The sequence below is a fragment of the Kwoniella shandongensis genome, chromosome 2 (assembly GCF_008629635.2).
Source record: "Kwoniella shandongensis chromosome 2, complete sequence".
NCBI classification, from domain to species: Eukaryota; Fungi; Basidiomycota; class Tremellomycetes; order Tremellales; family Cryptococcaceae; genus Kwoniella; species Kwoniella shandongensis.
Genome location: NC_089288.1, coordinates 697120 through 709799, shown reverse-complemented (window position 1 = coordinate 709799; position 12680 = coordinate 697120). Strand labels below are relative to the sequence as shown.

Below are 12680 nucleotides of genomic sequence, written 5' to 3'. Positions count from 1 at the left end.
AAGAGAACACAAAACCCAAAAGGAGACACGAAGCTGACAGAAAATAGAAGAGCAGAAAAATACAACGAGAGATGAGAGCAGTTTGCAAGATGAGAAGGGGAAGAGAGATGTAGAATGAAATGAATCTCGTTTATATAGTGGTTTGTCTGTCCCCAATTATCGACCGGAATGCTCACTAGTGGAATCGGCTTTGCTCGGTAAGTTAGTTTGGGTGAATCCAGTCAAATCACGTGATATGCCAAAAAGTCATTGACGGCCGTACGAGCCAATACATGTCTCTCTGACTATCAATCTTAATCAACATCTAGGTTACTCTCGCTCTTAGCTATCAGCTCTACACCAAGACAAATACTTACACACTAACATGGGAAAACCATCGAAAGAGCGCAATCAGCGAGCACCTGCGCGAGGTCGCGGTAGAGGTCGAGGTGGTGGTGCGCACAGTGCTGTGGCCCGAGGTGGAGGGAGTGGTCGTCAGAAGGCTATGACGATAAGGAGTGCGCAAGAGATTCCGGATGATGAAGAGGTGTTCAGGAGGGTCATGGCGGGAGAGAAAGTGGGAGAGGGTGAGTGAGAGTCTCTTCATATTGACTGTACTGCTTACATTGGGGGCTGACTATTGAGCATGATAGGTTCATCATCGAGTGGATCAGAGGACGAATCCAAGGACTCTGACGAGGAAGATGGTTCATCTTCCGAAGCATCAGAAGAAGACGGAGAACCCGCAGAGGCCGAAGATGACGAAGAAGAAGAATCTGAAGAAGAGAGATTACTTTCGATCGACGTACCTGTCGCGATGTGGGATTTCGACCACTGTGATCCGAGACGATGTTCCGGTAAGAAACTCGCGAGACATGGTCTTATCACTTCGATGAGAGTTGGACAGAGGTTCAGAGGGATTGTCTTGACGTGAGTCTGACTGTTCCTAGTCTACTTCACCGTCTCAACGACAACGCCAACAGAGGATTTATGTATACTGACGTTTACCTTTCTCTTATTGACGTTCAGGCCGAAAGGGAAGAAAGTGATCTCACCGTCAGACGACGAGATTATTCAGATGAGCGGACTCGCAGTTGTCGAATGTAGTTGGGCAAGATTGGACGAAGTTCCATTTGGCAAGATCAAATCGCCCTACGAGAGATTATGTGAGTGCACCTTTCCTCCTCAGTTCAGGCTTTGGCTAGTTGTTCGACCTGTCCAACTACGTTCTTCTGCGTGCTCAGTCAACGAGGGCTGACAAGATTCTCGTTGTTTTGTTCGACTCCCGCAGTACCTTTCCTCATCGCTAGTAATCCGGTCAACTATGGCAAACCATGGCGATTGAACTGTGTCGAAGCGCTTGCCGCAGGGTTCTACATCACGGGCCATCCTGATTGGGCCGAGGTATTGTAGGTGGCTTCATATCACAGCATTGGCTTTCAACATCATCTATCCTCCCTACACTACACTACACCTTGTACTGGAGTGAGTAACGTTGCTGACTCTTTGTTTGGTTGATCGGCGTAGACTATCCAAATTCTCATGGGGTCACTCATTCTACAAACTCAACTCGCATCTGATCGAACGATATCGGACTTGTTCCACAGCAGAGGATATCACAGCGATGCAAGAGTTGATACAGAAGGAGATGGAAGAAGAACAGGAAGAACGACGTAAAGAGAAAGGTGAGTTGTGCGGGCGAGTTCTTTCCATCCATGCCACAATATGAGATTTAGTCTTGTATTTCAAGACGGAATGATGAGCCTGGCGCTGCCAACGATTTGCATCTTGCATTATTAGAAGGTGTTCGTAGCTGATCTAGATGCCTATTACATAGTCGCTCACGAAGGCGAAGATCTTCTACGTGTCAACCCAAATCACGTAGGCAACGAATGGGATGCCGGCAAAGAAGAGAGCGATGAAGAGCTAGACGACGTTGAGGCCCTCGTCGCTGGAATGGGAAAGACGACGTTGGATCCAGATGAACCCGTCGTCGTTGTAGAGTAGAGTTAAGCAAAGCTAGTCTGCTTGATCGCTGTCGCTGTTGTATCATATGTCATGGGTTTGTCTCTTCCAGATCGTACCAAGGACGATGGTGTACTTCATGTTTTGCATCACACCGACTACAACAGACCATGCGAAAATCTAAAACTTGCCATCCAATAAAACTTTGATTAATACTCGTATTGTATCTGATACAATAGTTACTGATACAAAAACATTACTTATAGTATACTGTACAATCCAGCACTTTTCATATGAAGCGCTGTGGACTTCTGTCCCTTCCCTACGCTGTCTTCCGCCCACACCCCGTCCTCCATCCGGCTCCGTAGATCACTTAGCCTTGGTGGGATCACCTTCACTTCCGTTGCCCGGTTTGGCTGCCGCTGCCGCTGCCGCTGCTTTCTCATCTGCCTTTCTTTTCTTTCGTTGAAGTTTCATGTGTACCAGACCCTGCGAAGAGATTTGGTGTCAGCTGAAGAATCTTGAGTCCATCGTGGTCCGCCCACTCACACAAGCATTGCACAATGTCCTTGGACCCATTGGCCCCCTTCTCCATTCTGGCGTCTCGGTGGCCCCACATCCAAGACACTTTGTTGGTGTCTTCTTCTCGCCCATCGAGTTTCGTCGTTTCCCCTTCCCGCCATTACCAGTGGTACTTGTTAACGACGAAGAAAGGTGTGAAGGTGGTACATGACCCGTGAGCAGGTTGAGACCGTCCGATGCTAGGTTGATGACCGAGTCGAAGGATTGTAGTGGATTGCTTGCAAGTTGCTGTTGAGGCGATGGTTGATTGGAAGGGACGATGTGAGGTATCGCATGGAGGAGGTGAGTGTAAAGTGATATTGCCTATGTTCGGAGTGTCAGGACCGCATTACACAAGGCGGAGAAACTGCGCCGACACTCACCCTCGCATACTCCTCTGGACCTACTCGCGCTTCGTCAACAGCTCTTCCTCCCCATGGCGGAGCAGGCGAATATCCCTCTGGCAATGGTACATTTCCATACAAGATTCCTGGATATCCCGCACTTTGTAGCGATTCGTGGTGGGCCGGATTCGACGTATCACCCGTGTCACTGAATGCGCTAGATTGTTGATATAGCTGTCCCACCAGACTTTGCGATGGTGGCAACATCATGTTTTGATTTTGGGCTGGCGAATTGAGCGAATCTCCTTTTTGCGTTAACGGATTGGCGGTGTAAGGATGGTAGCGAGGTGAGTTTGCAGGGGAAGAATGGTTACCGAGGGATATCTGGGCATGCAAAGGGTGAGGGGAAGGAGATGCCGAAGGACCTGATCTATTTGACGGACTTCTGTGCAGAGTGTGCGGTCCTCCTCCTCCGCCTCCTGGACTTTGCAGTTGAGAAGGAGTAGCACCTGTCCCTCCTCCTCCTCCTCCTCCTCCTCCTCCATTGCCGCCGCCACTACCACTGCCACCTCCTCCGCCCTGCCATTGCATCTGCGTCCTACTCGTCCAAGGCAGAGGCGAAGAAGAGGAATTGGAAGTTTGAGCCAAAGAGGATTGCAAAGCATGAGGGTGAGATGTGCTTTTATACGGTGGCATACCGGACAACTCCAACATTGGAACACCGTTTTGAGCTTGCATGCCTGTCAGATGTGGTACGCTAGGCCCCACGAACAAGTCGCTCGACCAGTGACCGATATGCAGGGCGGGTGAGCTTTCCGCTTGGAGCGATCCGCCGCCTAGCGTACCAGACTGTTGATACACCGCGGTCGAAGGTAGACTGCTGTACATCGACCTCGATTCGGAGTAAAACGATGGGAGGATGTTGGCGGGAAGAAGCGGCGGAGGATGAGAAGGTGTGTTCGTATCACCCCCGGTCGTCATCAATTTTTGTGGTGGTAGTGAACGTGGGAAGACGGAAGGTAGAGAACTGTCGATGGAAGCTGGGGTTGAGGCGAAAGGCGATGAAGACGACGCGATGGATGCTGTGGGAGTCGACTCGGATGGAAATGTGGTGTGAGGTTTGGGCGCAAAGTCGGTATACCCGTTGCTAGTTGCGCGACTCATCTTTGTGTGTGTGTATGAGCCGCGTTTGTGAATGCTTCAAAACGTCGAGGTTGAGTCTATTGAGTGATACACAAAAGTTGGAGGATATATCTAATCCTCCTCAGGGAGTGTGCGAGAGTCGGGTGTGGGAAAAGCCGTCATCCGGTTCAAGTAGGTAGTGGTATTGCGGAAGGGGTGTGTACAAGGTCGAAGGGCGAAGGAGGAGACGGTAAGCGATCGAAGTTTTTACCCTTAGTACCAGTGATCTGTGGCAATCAACCAATCCTGAGCCTGAGAAAGGTAACAGGATCGACCGGGTAACAATCGGTATACTTGAGAAATAGGCGTTGAATGGGAGTGAGATGGGAGATGGTGTTGGCAGGCGGGCAGGATTGTCGTGCGTTGGTGTGGTTAGTCACGGGTTCTGTATTCCTGTGTAGCGTTGGCACAGGAATTGATAGGGATAGTAAGTCGTATGGGGATCTGAGAAGGGGAGTTGTATTGTTCCAGAATGTCGTGTGAATGATGCGAATTGGATCCGAATAGATACGAGTATGATGGGAAAGAGAGAGAGAGAGGAAGAGGAGGAGGAGTATGAATTCAAGCAAAGTAACCTTCAATTTACACATCCCTGGTGCCTGATTGTCTCGTTGTAGCTCCCTTCGGAAACAATTGGTAGTTCACGTTATCAGGCAAAGGCGGATTGAGCCTGATACTTTGTTCATATCCCATTGCCACGTTTCTGTCGTCATGCTGTCACCACTTGCATTCGATAATCAACGTCCATAAGCACCGAATGTCAATCAACGCGTAGATGCATCTATCCACATATCGACTGTTGACGAGGTTCTTAACAGGTACCTGGTCGTGCAACCTTAACATCTAATACCAACGACTTAAGATACTTGTCATTAATATCACTGCCCCGTTGTCCTCGCAATCTAGAATCAATCACAATGTCATCCCGGTGAGCATCCTTCGTCTCATCCCTGTATCCCTTACTTACAGCTCACACACTCTTTCTGCTCTCAGACTCACAACCCTCTCACAACGAAATCCAACACACAACCCGACCCCTTCTCTTACACCCCAACCTCCCTCTGGCCCCTCGTCAGGTCGCGCTTCACCTTTCCCCCGACCCCCATCGACCGGATCACAATATTCCGAATCGCCTTATGGAGGAGGGATGGGCAGTGGATATACGAGAGCGACGCATGATGTAGAAGGGCAGAATGATGACCGCTTGGAAGGGCTGTTGGGCAAGGTCAAGATATTAAAGGATGTGAGTGTGACTTGCGCATTGGTGGTGACAACAGAGGTGAACGAGTGGGAAGACGGTTATCAATGAAATAGACTCGGCAAGGTCTTGTTTGATGCCGTCATATCAAGATGCTGATGATCCCTTCTATGTGCTAGATCACCGTTGGGATCGGAAACGAGGTTCGAGATAGTAATCTCCAATTAGGAGGAATGGTGAGTGACGTTTCCATTTCCACACATCCTTCCTTGTCGCACCTTTTCCTCTTCATGTACCGTATGGAACCTATATGGTGATACTAATAGGTGATCCACCTTCTCAGAACGACACATTCGCCAATACGTCCAATTTTCTCGGCGGGACTTTCAGAAGAATGAACAAGATGGCCTCGCGTCAGGGTGGTAATTGGTGTTGGTTCATGGGATTCTTATTACTAGTCATGTGGATATTCGTCGTCGTCTGGTGGTTGAGACGGTAGCGACCGGTTTATCGTCTATGATATCTTGGTATGCATATTCGTGTAGCATAGCTGCCCATCTCTGCACTGACAACGGGTTCGACGTCGAAGGATGATCACGTGATTTGTTCATGACACACCGTACGTTTGAGACGCTGTTTCTAGATATTTCGCGTAAGGAAACCTCCACCATTCAACTTTCCACTTCGACCCATTGCATCTCCTTGAACACAAGTCCAATAGCTCCAACTCCTCGACAACTCAAAGCAGCTCAACGTACTATATTTTCGACGCACGATGCCAAAGTGTACTCACCAAGGGTGTGGAAAGGATTTCGAGGAGAGCGACAACGCCGAAGGAAGCTGTAGTTATCACCCAGGAGGTCCGGTGAGTGTTGCTCGGTCGCCCTCACTGGCACGACAGGCGGCCCTACAAGACGACTAGCGAGAGCTGAGCTGACACGTGCGTTGGTGATTATAGGTATTTCACGAAGGCTTGAAATCATGGTGTAGGTTCATCACACTACGGCTTCCTATCAGACCCACGCTGACGAACCCACGAAGCATGCTGCAAGGAGGTGAACAAGGTGAGCCGAGCTCCACCGAGCGTTTGTGAGATAATACTAATATCACCACAGCCCGTTCTGGAGTTTGATGCCTTCATGGCCATACCTGTAAGCTCGTAGCATACTATCTCAGGCAAAACCAATACTGAGGTGTATCACTTGTTATAGCCTTGCGCAACCGGAACGCACACTTCCACTCTTCCTCTCAAACCCTCTGCTCCACCTTCCACCTCCACGGATGCTCCTACCACCGTCTCTTCCTCCGGCGTCGAGACGTACGGATTCCAAAACCTTTCCACTGACCCTTCCCCTTCCTCCACTCCTACACCAGCAGCTGCACCGCCTACAGCAGTCTCGTCGACTGCATCGGCACCTGCACCTGCTATACCGGAAAAGGAAGAAGAGGAGGATGACTTATCTTTGAAAGTGGTCGATGGAGCTAGATGTAAGAGGCTGGGGTGTGGAGCCGTTTGGGAGGGAGAGGAGGTCTCAAGAGGAAAGGGAGAGAAGTCGACTTGTCGATATCATCCACAACCTGTGAGTGGGATCTCCCCTTCTACCTTCGCCTGAGACACACAGTCCGTCGTCTTTCCAATCTCTGTCAAGTGGTAGCAACTTTGATGGTGGTACACCGCTGATACTCTGACGCTTAAATCAATAGGCAGTCTTCCATGAAGGATCAAAAGGTTATCTATGCTGCAAACGACGAGTTCTTGAATTTGGAGAATTCTTGAAGATCGAAGGATGTAAAGAGGGGAACCATCTCTTCGTTGGCGCCAAGAAGGACGAGGTGTGTTACAGGATTTTAGCTGATCCGTCGCGGTGAAGGTGATAGCTGATCGTGATGTGTGATACGTCGCAGAACAAGGAAGAACTGGTGACTTGTCGATTGGACCATTATCAAACGCCTTTACAAGTCCACGTCTCAGCTTTCGCCAAAGGGTGAGTCAGCTGCCTCCCGCACACCGTACTTAACGATCGGATCAGCTGACATTATGCGATTCCAGAGCGGACAAGGAGAAATCAAAAGTTGTCTTTGAGTCGCAACAGGTGAGCTAGAAGATGTGCACGAACGGAGGGTCATAAGGCTGAAACTCACATCGATATTTTAACGCAGCTCCACCTCGATCTATATCTTCCTGGGAACAAGAGAGTTGTCAAATCCGTGACGCTCTATGGACCTATCGATCCCGAGACTAGCACGTTCCGACTCTTATCCACAAAGGTGAGTGATCCCAGCACCTACTGCGATCCATCGACCGTTCACCTCCCTGGCACTCTTCTTCCTTCACTCACCCGTGGTATCCATTTGTCACCATACTAACTTTGACCAATCACTTTGTACAGGTCGACATAGTCTTGCAAAAACCCAAACCTGCTTCATGGCCACTTCTCGAGCTCCCTGCAGCCGGCACAGAACTTCCCCCAGGATACGCATTGACTTTCGGCGTCAGTGGTAGAACAGGCACGGTCGGCGGGAAAGAGATTGTAGTTTCGCAAGAGGAATTGGCGAGGAGGGGTTGAGCCATTTCGTATCTAAGATACGAGGGGAGACGGTAAGGTAGACGGTGTTGTAGAGATGTAAGGGTGGTGAGTAGTGGCAGTGGATGTGTTGTTGTAGAGTAATGCTGGCAGAGTGGCAGAACGAAGCATTTTTCGGGATGAGCGGGATGGACATACTATGCATTGAGCTGTGTTACAGTCACAGTACATAGAGGATATACGAAATTGCTGGGTAAAGAACGATGCATGATAGGACGAGGGCGCAGGCGCTGAATCAAGGTGATTCCTCGAAATCTTTCTCAAACGCTGCTAGATCTTCGGGCGTCATCAACCAATTCTCGTCGATCTGCCATTTCACACATCAGCAAGATAACCCAACGCCCGTTGGAGGGGAAGAAGAAGATAGAAAAGGTCGGGATGATGCCCCACTTACCTCTACTTCAACTGGTGTCTGTTCGGGCTTCTGCTTCTTCTCAATGGAGATTGGGGATTCGTCATCTGGATCCAACCATTCGAATTTGGTATTGACTTCAGGCATCATCCCCCCCATCTTCGCTAGGCGCTACGAAGAGTCAAAGGGATGATCAGCGTAGTCCTGACATATGTGTCGTCCGTCCGAAGTTCAATATGGGATCCAAGGACTCCTTCTCCTTCTTCTCCTTCGACCAATTATCCAGATGCACGTTGCTCAAACATCGCCTCTTCAGTCGTATCACAACGACATGTCACATCACTCACATCAGCAGCCTCATTCCCATCCACTCCGCTATGTGCCGGAACATATTTGAACTTGACTCTCCCTTTTGATCCTCTTCTCCGTAATAAGACCAAGAGGTGCTTGATCATATCGACGTTCATCACTTCTTTCGTACCTCCTCCACCACCTCCATTTGACGACGAAGATGTGCGGAAATTCGTTTTGAGCCATTTGGGAAGCCATACTGTCATGCCTGGTAGTTCCAACCACATGAGTGTCAGCTGGCGACGATCTCGATTGTGTTCGACTCGTGCTTAGAGAAGGGGCGATGCGTCACGGATGGGGTATTGGAGCAACAGGTCGTACTCACAAGATATTGTATATTGCGAATCTAGGCGAATCTCTAGGGGTATATCGGGATACGGACATTGCTCAATCGCTCTGATCACGGCCTGGTCCAGAGTCCACGTATCAGCGCTGTGTCTACCGCTTTACTCATCTCCGTGGTGATTTGACAGGCAGATAGCAGCGAATCGCGATCACCCACTAGCAGCTCGCCTCGGTTGTTCGTCTGTGGCAGACCTGGTACTCTCTCGCTATAATTTCTGAGGCGAACAATTTATCGTCAGCTCATCTTTTACTATTCTTCGTGAAGATGGAACGTCCACAAGCACACCCTGACCCTACGCCACGTCTGACTCACTTGCTCGCTGCTTCGCCTTGACCGCCCCAAAATACCCCGGCTCCCGCTCTACTCCCCACTTGACCATTACCCCTCGCCGACCCATCTGTCCACACGACGAGGGAATGAGGCGGTCCTTTCGTGATCGTGTATCCCTTCTCGGCGATCTGTCGCAGGTCCGCGGGGAGTGCTGACAGAGGAGCCGAAGTGGTAGGAGACGTTGCGCGGGTGTGAGTGCCTAAATTGCTGTGTCCGGCAGAGGCGGTAATGGAACTAGTGGTAGCGGTGGGAGTTCTTCGGGAGGTTGGTTGTTTCGTGGTAAGCGAGGTGGAAGTGGAAGCGTAAGGTGTTGAAGATGACGATGATGATGTTGATCCTGTGATGAATGCACGAGCCTGAGCTTCGCTCGGAAATTTCTTATATTTCGCTCTGCGACGGGAAATGCACCACAATCAACAACCAAGATCATTGTTCGCTCGCCATAGGCTCATATGTTGACCTAATTGCAGAAGATGAGGGTGGCTCACGCTGGGAATCCCTTGACTTGAGCTTCTGCTTCGCCCCATGTTGTATAGATCCCAGGCTTATATCCCGCCGCAACGGCATAGTAGGCTGCTTTTGGCCTGGTCAAAGACATCAACGTATCAGCTCGAGAGTCTCAGCGAGCTAGGTGAAGATATGGAGTGAGGCTTGCTGGTAACCCCCTTGGAGGTATAACACTCACATATCACTAGCTTGATCTTCTTTGGAGACGAGCGTCGGTCGACCTGTTATGATCACCCTCAGAGAACATATAGTCTCCCACAGACGTCTCGATACGCCAAGGGGTCTTTGGTCCGGCAGTCGTTGGTAGAGTATTCGCTGCTGTCTCTTCGTTGTCCGTTCACTACTCGACAAGCGCGAGAAGGCTCCAGAACCGACAGATGTTCGTCGAGAGCCAGAGAAGATCGGCTGAATTCGTGCGCTTCGTAAAAGCTGAGAAGACGATATTGATCTGACAAGATTCGATCGCAGTACCGACGTCGACATGAACTGCAAGACAGGTCTAGATCGTGATTGGCGCTTGGGCAAACAAGTCGAAAGTTAAAGAGTCAATCGTGCTGTACCAAGCGATCATATTTCAGTTGATATTCAGTCAAAACGAATGGTCGCTTGCGGGGCACCAACCTCCACCGTTTTCGCGCTGTTTCTTTCGCAGACGTTTGCCCCTCTTGTGTGTACGTTGTTTTTTTTCCCAAATGTGCCAGAGTATGTATGTTTTCATGGGAGACTAGCTCCATCCATAATCATCTATGAAAACTCGCATCCCAGTGCACAGCACCAACAACGGGACGACTCTCCCTTATATCCTATCTAAAATATTCTAATCACCATCTAAACAAATCTACCACTTCAATCCTCTTCACAGATGGAAAATCTCAGATCCTCGCTAGGAGGTCTACGAAATGTCCAATTCACGAAAAGAAAGAAAGAAAAACCGAGCACAGCTCGGGGACAAGAAGGAAGATGGGATAGAACAAGGGAAGAAGGGAAAAGGGAAAGAACCGCACAGCGGTGAGTTGTATAACAATCTGAATTTGATTTCGTATTTTCTATTGATGGGGTCGTGAAAAAGGAAAGGAAATAAAACGTAATGACCAAAAAGAAGTAAAAGTACAGAGTTCACAGGAAAACACGTCTAGCTCAGTCACGAATACACCATCAAGGTGTACCGATGAAGGCTAGAGCTGCGTCTCATGTCGCTCTTGGTTTAAGCCCAAACCCAGGTGATGGGGACTTGACCGTCGGACTCGGAGGCGATGGCGTTGAAGGCGCCAACGGAGAGGTCGAGCGAGTTGGAAGAGACGCACGAGGGACAGACGTCAGCGACCACGGCGGTCACGCTCTTGCCGTTGTTGGTGTTGGTGAGGGTGATGGACTTGCCACAGTAAGGGGAGTTGTTGTTGGAAGCGTAGTCGGACCACCATCCGTTAGAGTCGATGGCGATGACGTAATCGGAGTCAGAGTGGACGGTGCCACAAGCGCCGGCGTTTCCACCTTGGTAGAAGTAGGTGGCGTAACCGCCGGTCATGACCTCGCCGGAAGAGCCACCGGAAGAGGCGGCAGAAGTCTGAGCAGGGGCAGCCTCAGAGGTAGAAGAGGGAGTGTAGGCGGCCTCGGCCTCGGAGGAAGAGGTGGACTCGGCCTCGTAAGCGGGGGAAGCAGACTCGGACTCCTCAGCAGTAGCGGAAGCGGTAGCAGCGGGGGCGGCGGAGGAAGAAGAGTTGTTCTTGCCCTTCCAAGACTTGTGGTTTCGGTGACCGGCGTAGTCGGCAACGGCCTCAAGAGTGGCAGTGGCAGTGGCGGCGGCGGTAGCGTTGGAGACAGCGGTGGCGATGTTGTCGTAAGCAGTAGAGGTGGCGTTGATAACGGAAGCGACCGAAGAAGAAGCCTCGCAGTACTCCTCGGCGGCACCGACATCGGCAGAAGCGGTAGCGGCAGCGGTGATGCTGGCGTCGGCTACGACGGTGGCGGAGACGGAAGACGCAGCGGTGGCGTTGGGAGTGCAGTAAGCAGCTCGGTCATCCTCGAGGGTCTCGTTGGCGAGAAGAGGGTGGCAGCAGTCGTCGAAGAAAGTGCTGTTGTGTTGAGATTGACAGTCGAGGGCTAGGTACCTGGAGTGGTCTGTGTAGGGATGAATAACGGCATCAATTGATGATCTTCGCAGGGATTGTCAGGGTAAGGAGGGTTATACTCACAAACATCGTAGTCCTCAAGATAACCTTCAGCGTAGGTGGTGGGCTTACCGCGTGAAACGACGGGGGCGGCACTGACGATCGAAGCAGAAGCGACGAGAGCGAAAGTAGCGACGGTGGTGAAGGTGAACGAAGGCATCGTAGTGAGTGAGTGTTTGGTTGTCTGTAGTTGAAAGACTGGTAGTTTTGTGGTGAGCTCTGCTCTTTTCGTTGGTGTTGGTAAAAGTGGTTTTTGTTTTGTGAAGTGAAGAGAAGAGAGTAGATTTGACTCACCTTGTGGTCAGCGTTTATATACCTTGAGGTTTGACGAAGAGAGTGTGTGTGTGCGGAGGTTGTTACCGCGATGAAGACAGTTTTTTTTCGAGGGGGATGTCGAAAAGGGGGTCGGTTAGTATGTTTAGGTGATCGTACACGTCAAGCGACGAATCTGGCCTTTTCTCTGATAGGAGTGAGTGTGGGTGGTGTGGTAAGTAAGTAAGCGGTGACGGGGTCGCGGAGAGAGCGTGTAGCGGAAGGAAGTCGATTGGAAAGAGTGTGTTGAGAGAGGTAGAAGAGTGAAAAGAGACGGGAAATAGAAATGGGGTGGGTTTGTAAGAAGATATACGGAAGGAAGGAAGGAAGCATTACTGGCAAATGATTCGGGGTCGGGTGGTCGGGGTTGCATTGTTTCTGTGTTTCTGTCTATTGCATTATTCTGCTGCGCGTTTCGCTTTGTTTGAAAAGGAACGTTGAATGGAAATCCCTTTTGGACGCGTCGCGCCCCTTTGGTCCCCCCCTGAAAACCTGATCGG

At 50.3% G+C, this 12680-nt stretch overlaps 5 protein-coding genes across 5 annotated transcripts; 3 read left to right on the top strand and 2 right to left on the bottom strand.

Annotated features, from left to right (window-relative positions):
• Positions 1-364: 364 nt before the first annotated feature.
• CI109_100939 (uncharacterized protein) lies at positions 365-1986 on the top strand (the record flags this gene model as incomplete). The annotated part of the gene is made up of 6 exons (XM_032002591.1): positions 365-566; positions 633-909; positions 1009-1145; positions 1271-1388; positions 1507-1664; positions 1817-1986. 6 exons carry the CDS (start codon positions 365-367, stop codon positions 1984-1986), a joined length of 1062 nt encoding a protein of 353 aa, XP_031862930.1.
• Positions 1987-2313: 327 nt separating this feature from the next.
• On the bottom strand, positions 2314-4013 carry CI109_100938 (uncharacterized protein; the record flags this gene model as incomplete). Its single annotated transcript, XM_032002590.1, has 3 exons — positions 2314-2433; positions 2494-2829; positions 2889-4013. 3 exons carry the CDS (start codon positions 4011-4013, stop codon positions 2314-2316), a joined length of 1581 nt encoding a protein of 526 aa, XP_031862929.1.
• A 935-nt stretch (positions 4014-4948) lies between these two features.
• Positions 4949-5728, top strand: CI109_100937 (uncharacterized protein; the record flags this gene model as incomplete). The annotated part of the gene is made up of 4 exons (XM_032002589.1): positions 4949-4959; positions 5025-5274; positions 5409-5465; positions 5573-5728. 4 exons carry the CDS (start codon positions 4949-4951, stop codon positions 5726-5728), a joined length of 474 nt encoding a protein of 157 aa, XP_031862928.1.
• Positions 5729-6004: 276 nt separating this feature from the next.
• Positions 6005-7796, top strand: CI109_100936 (uncharacterized protein; the record flags this gene model as incomplete). Its single annotated transcript, XM_032002588.1, has 10 exons — positions 6005-6094; positions 6188-6215; positions 6271-6293; positions 6345-6380; positions 6441-6809; positions 6934-7062; positions 7135-7214; positions 7280-7322; positions 7390-7497; positions 7620-7796. The coding sequence occupies 10 exons, from the start codon at positions 6005-6007 to the stop codon at positions 7794-7796; spliced, it is 1083 nt and encodes a 360-aa protein (XP_031862927.1).
• A 3108-nt stretch (positions 7797-10904) lies between these two features.
• CI109_100934 (uncharacterized protein) lies at positions 10905-12028 on the bottom strand (the record flags this gene model as incomplete). Its single annotated transcript, XM_032002587.1, has 2 exons — positions 10905-11818; positions 11893-12028. 2 exons carry the CDS (start codon positions 12026-12028, stop codon positions 10905-10907), a joined length of 1050 nt encoding a protein of 349 aa, XP_031862926.1.
• Positions 12029-12680: the final 652 nt, after the last annotated feature.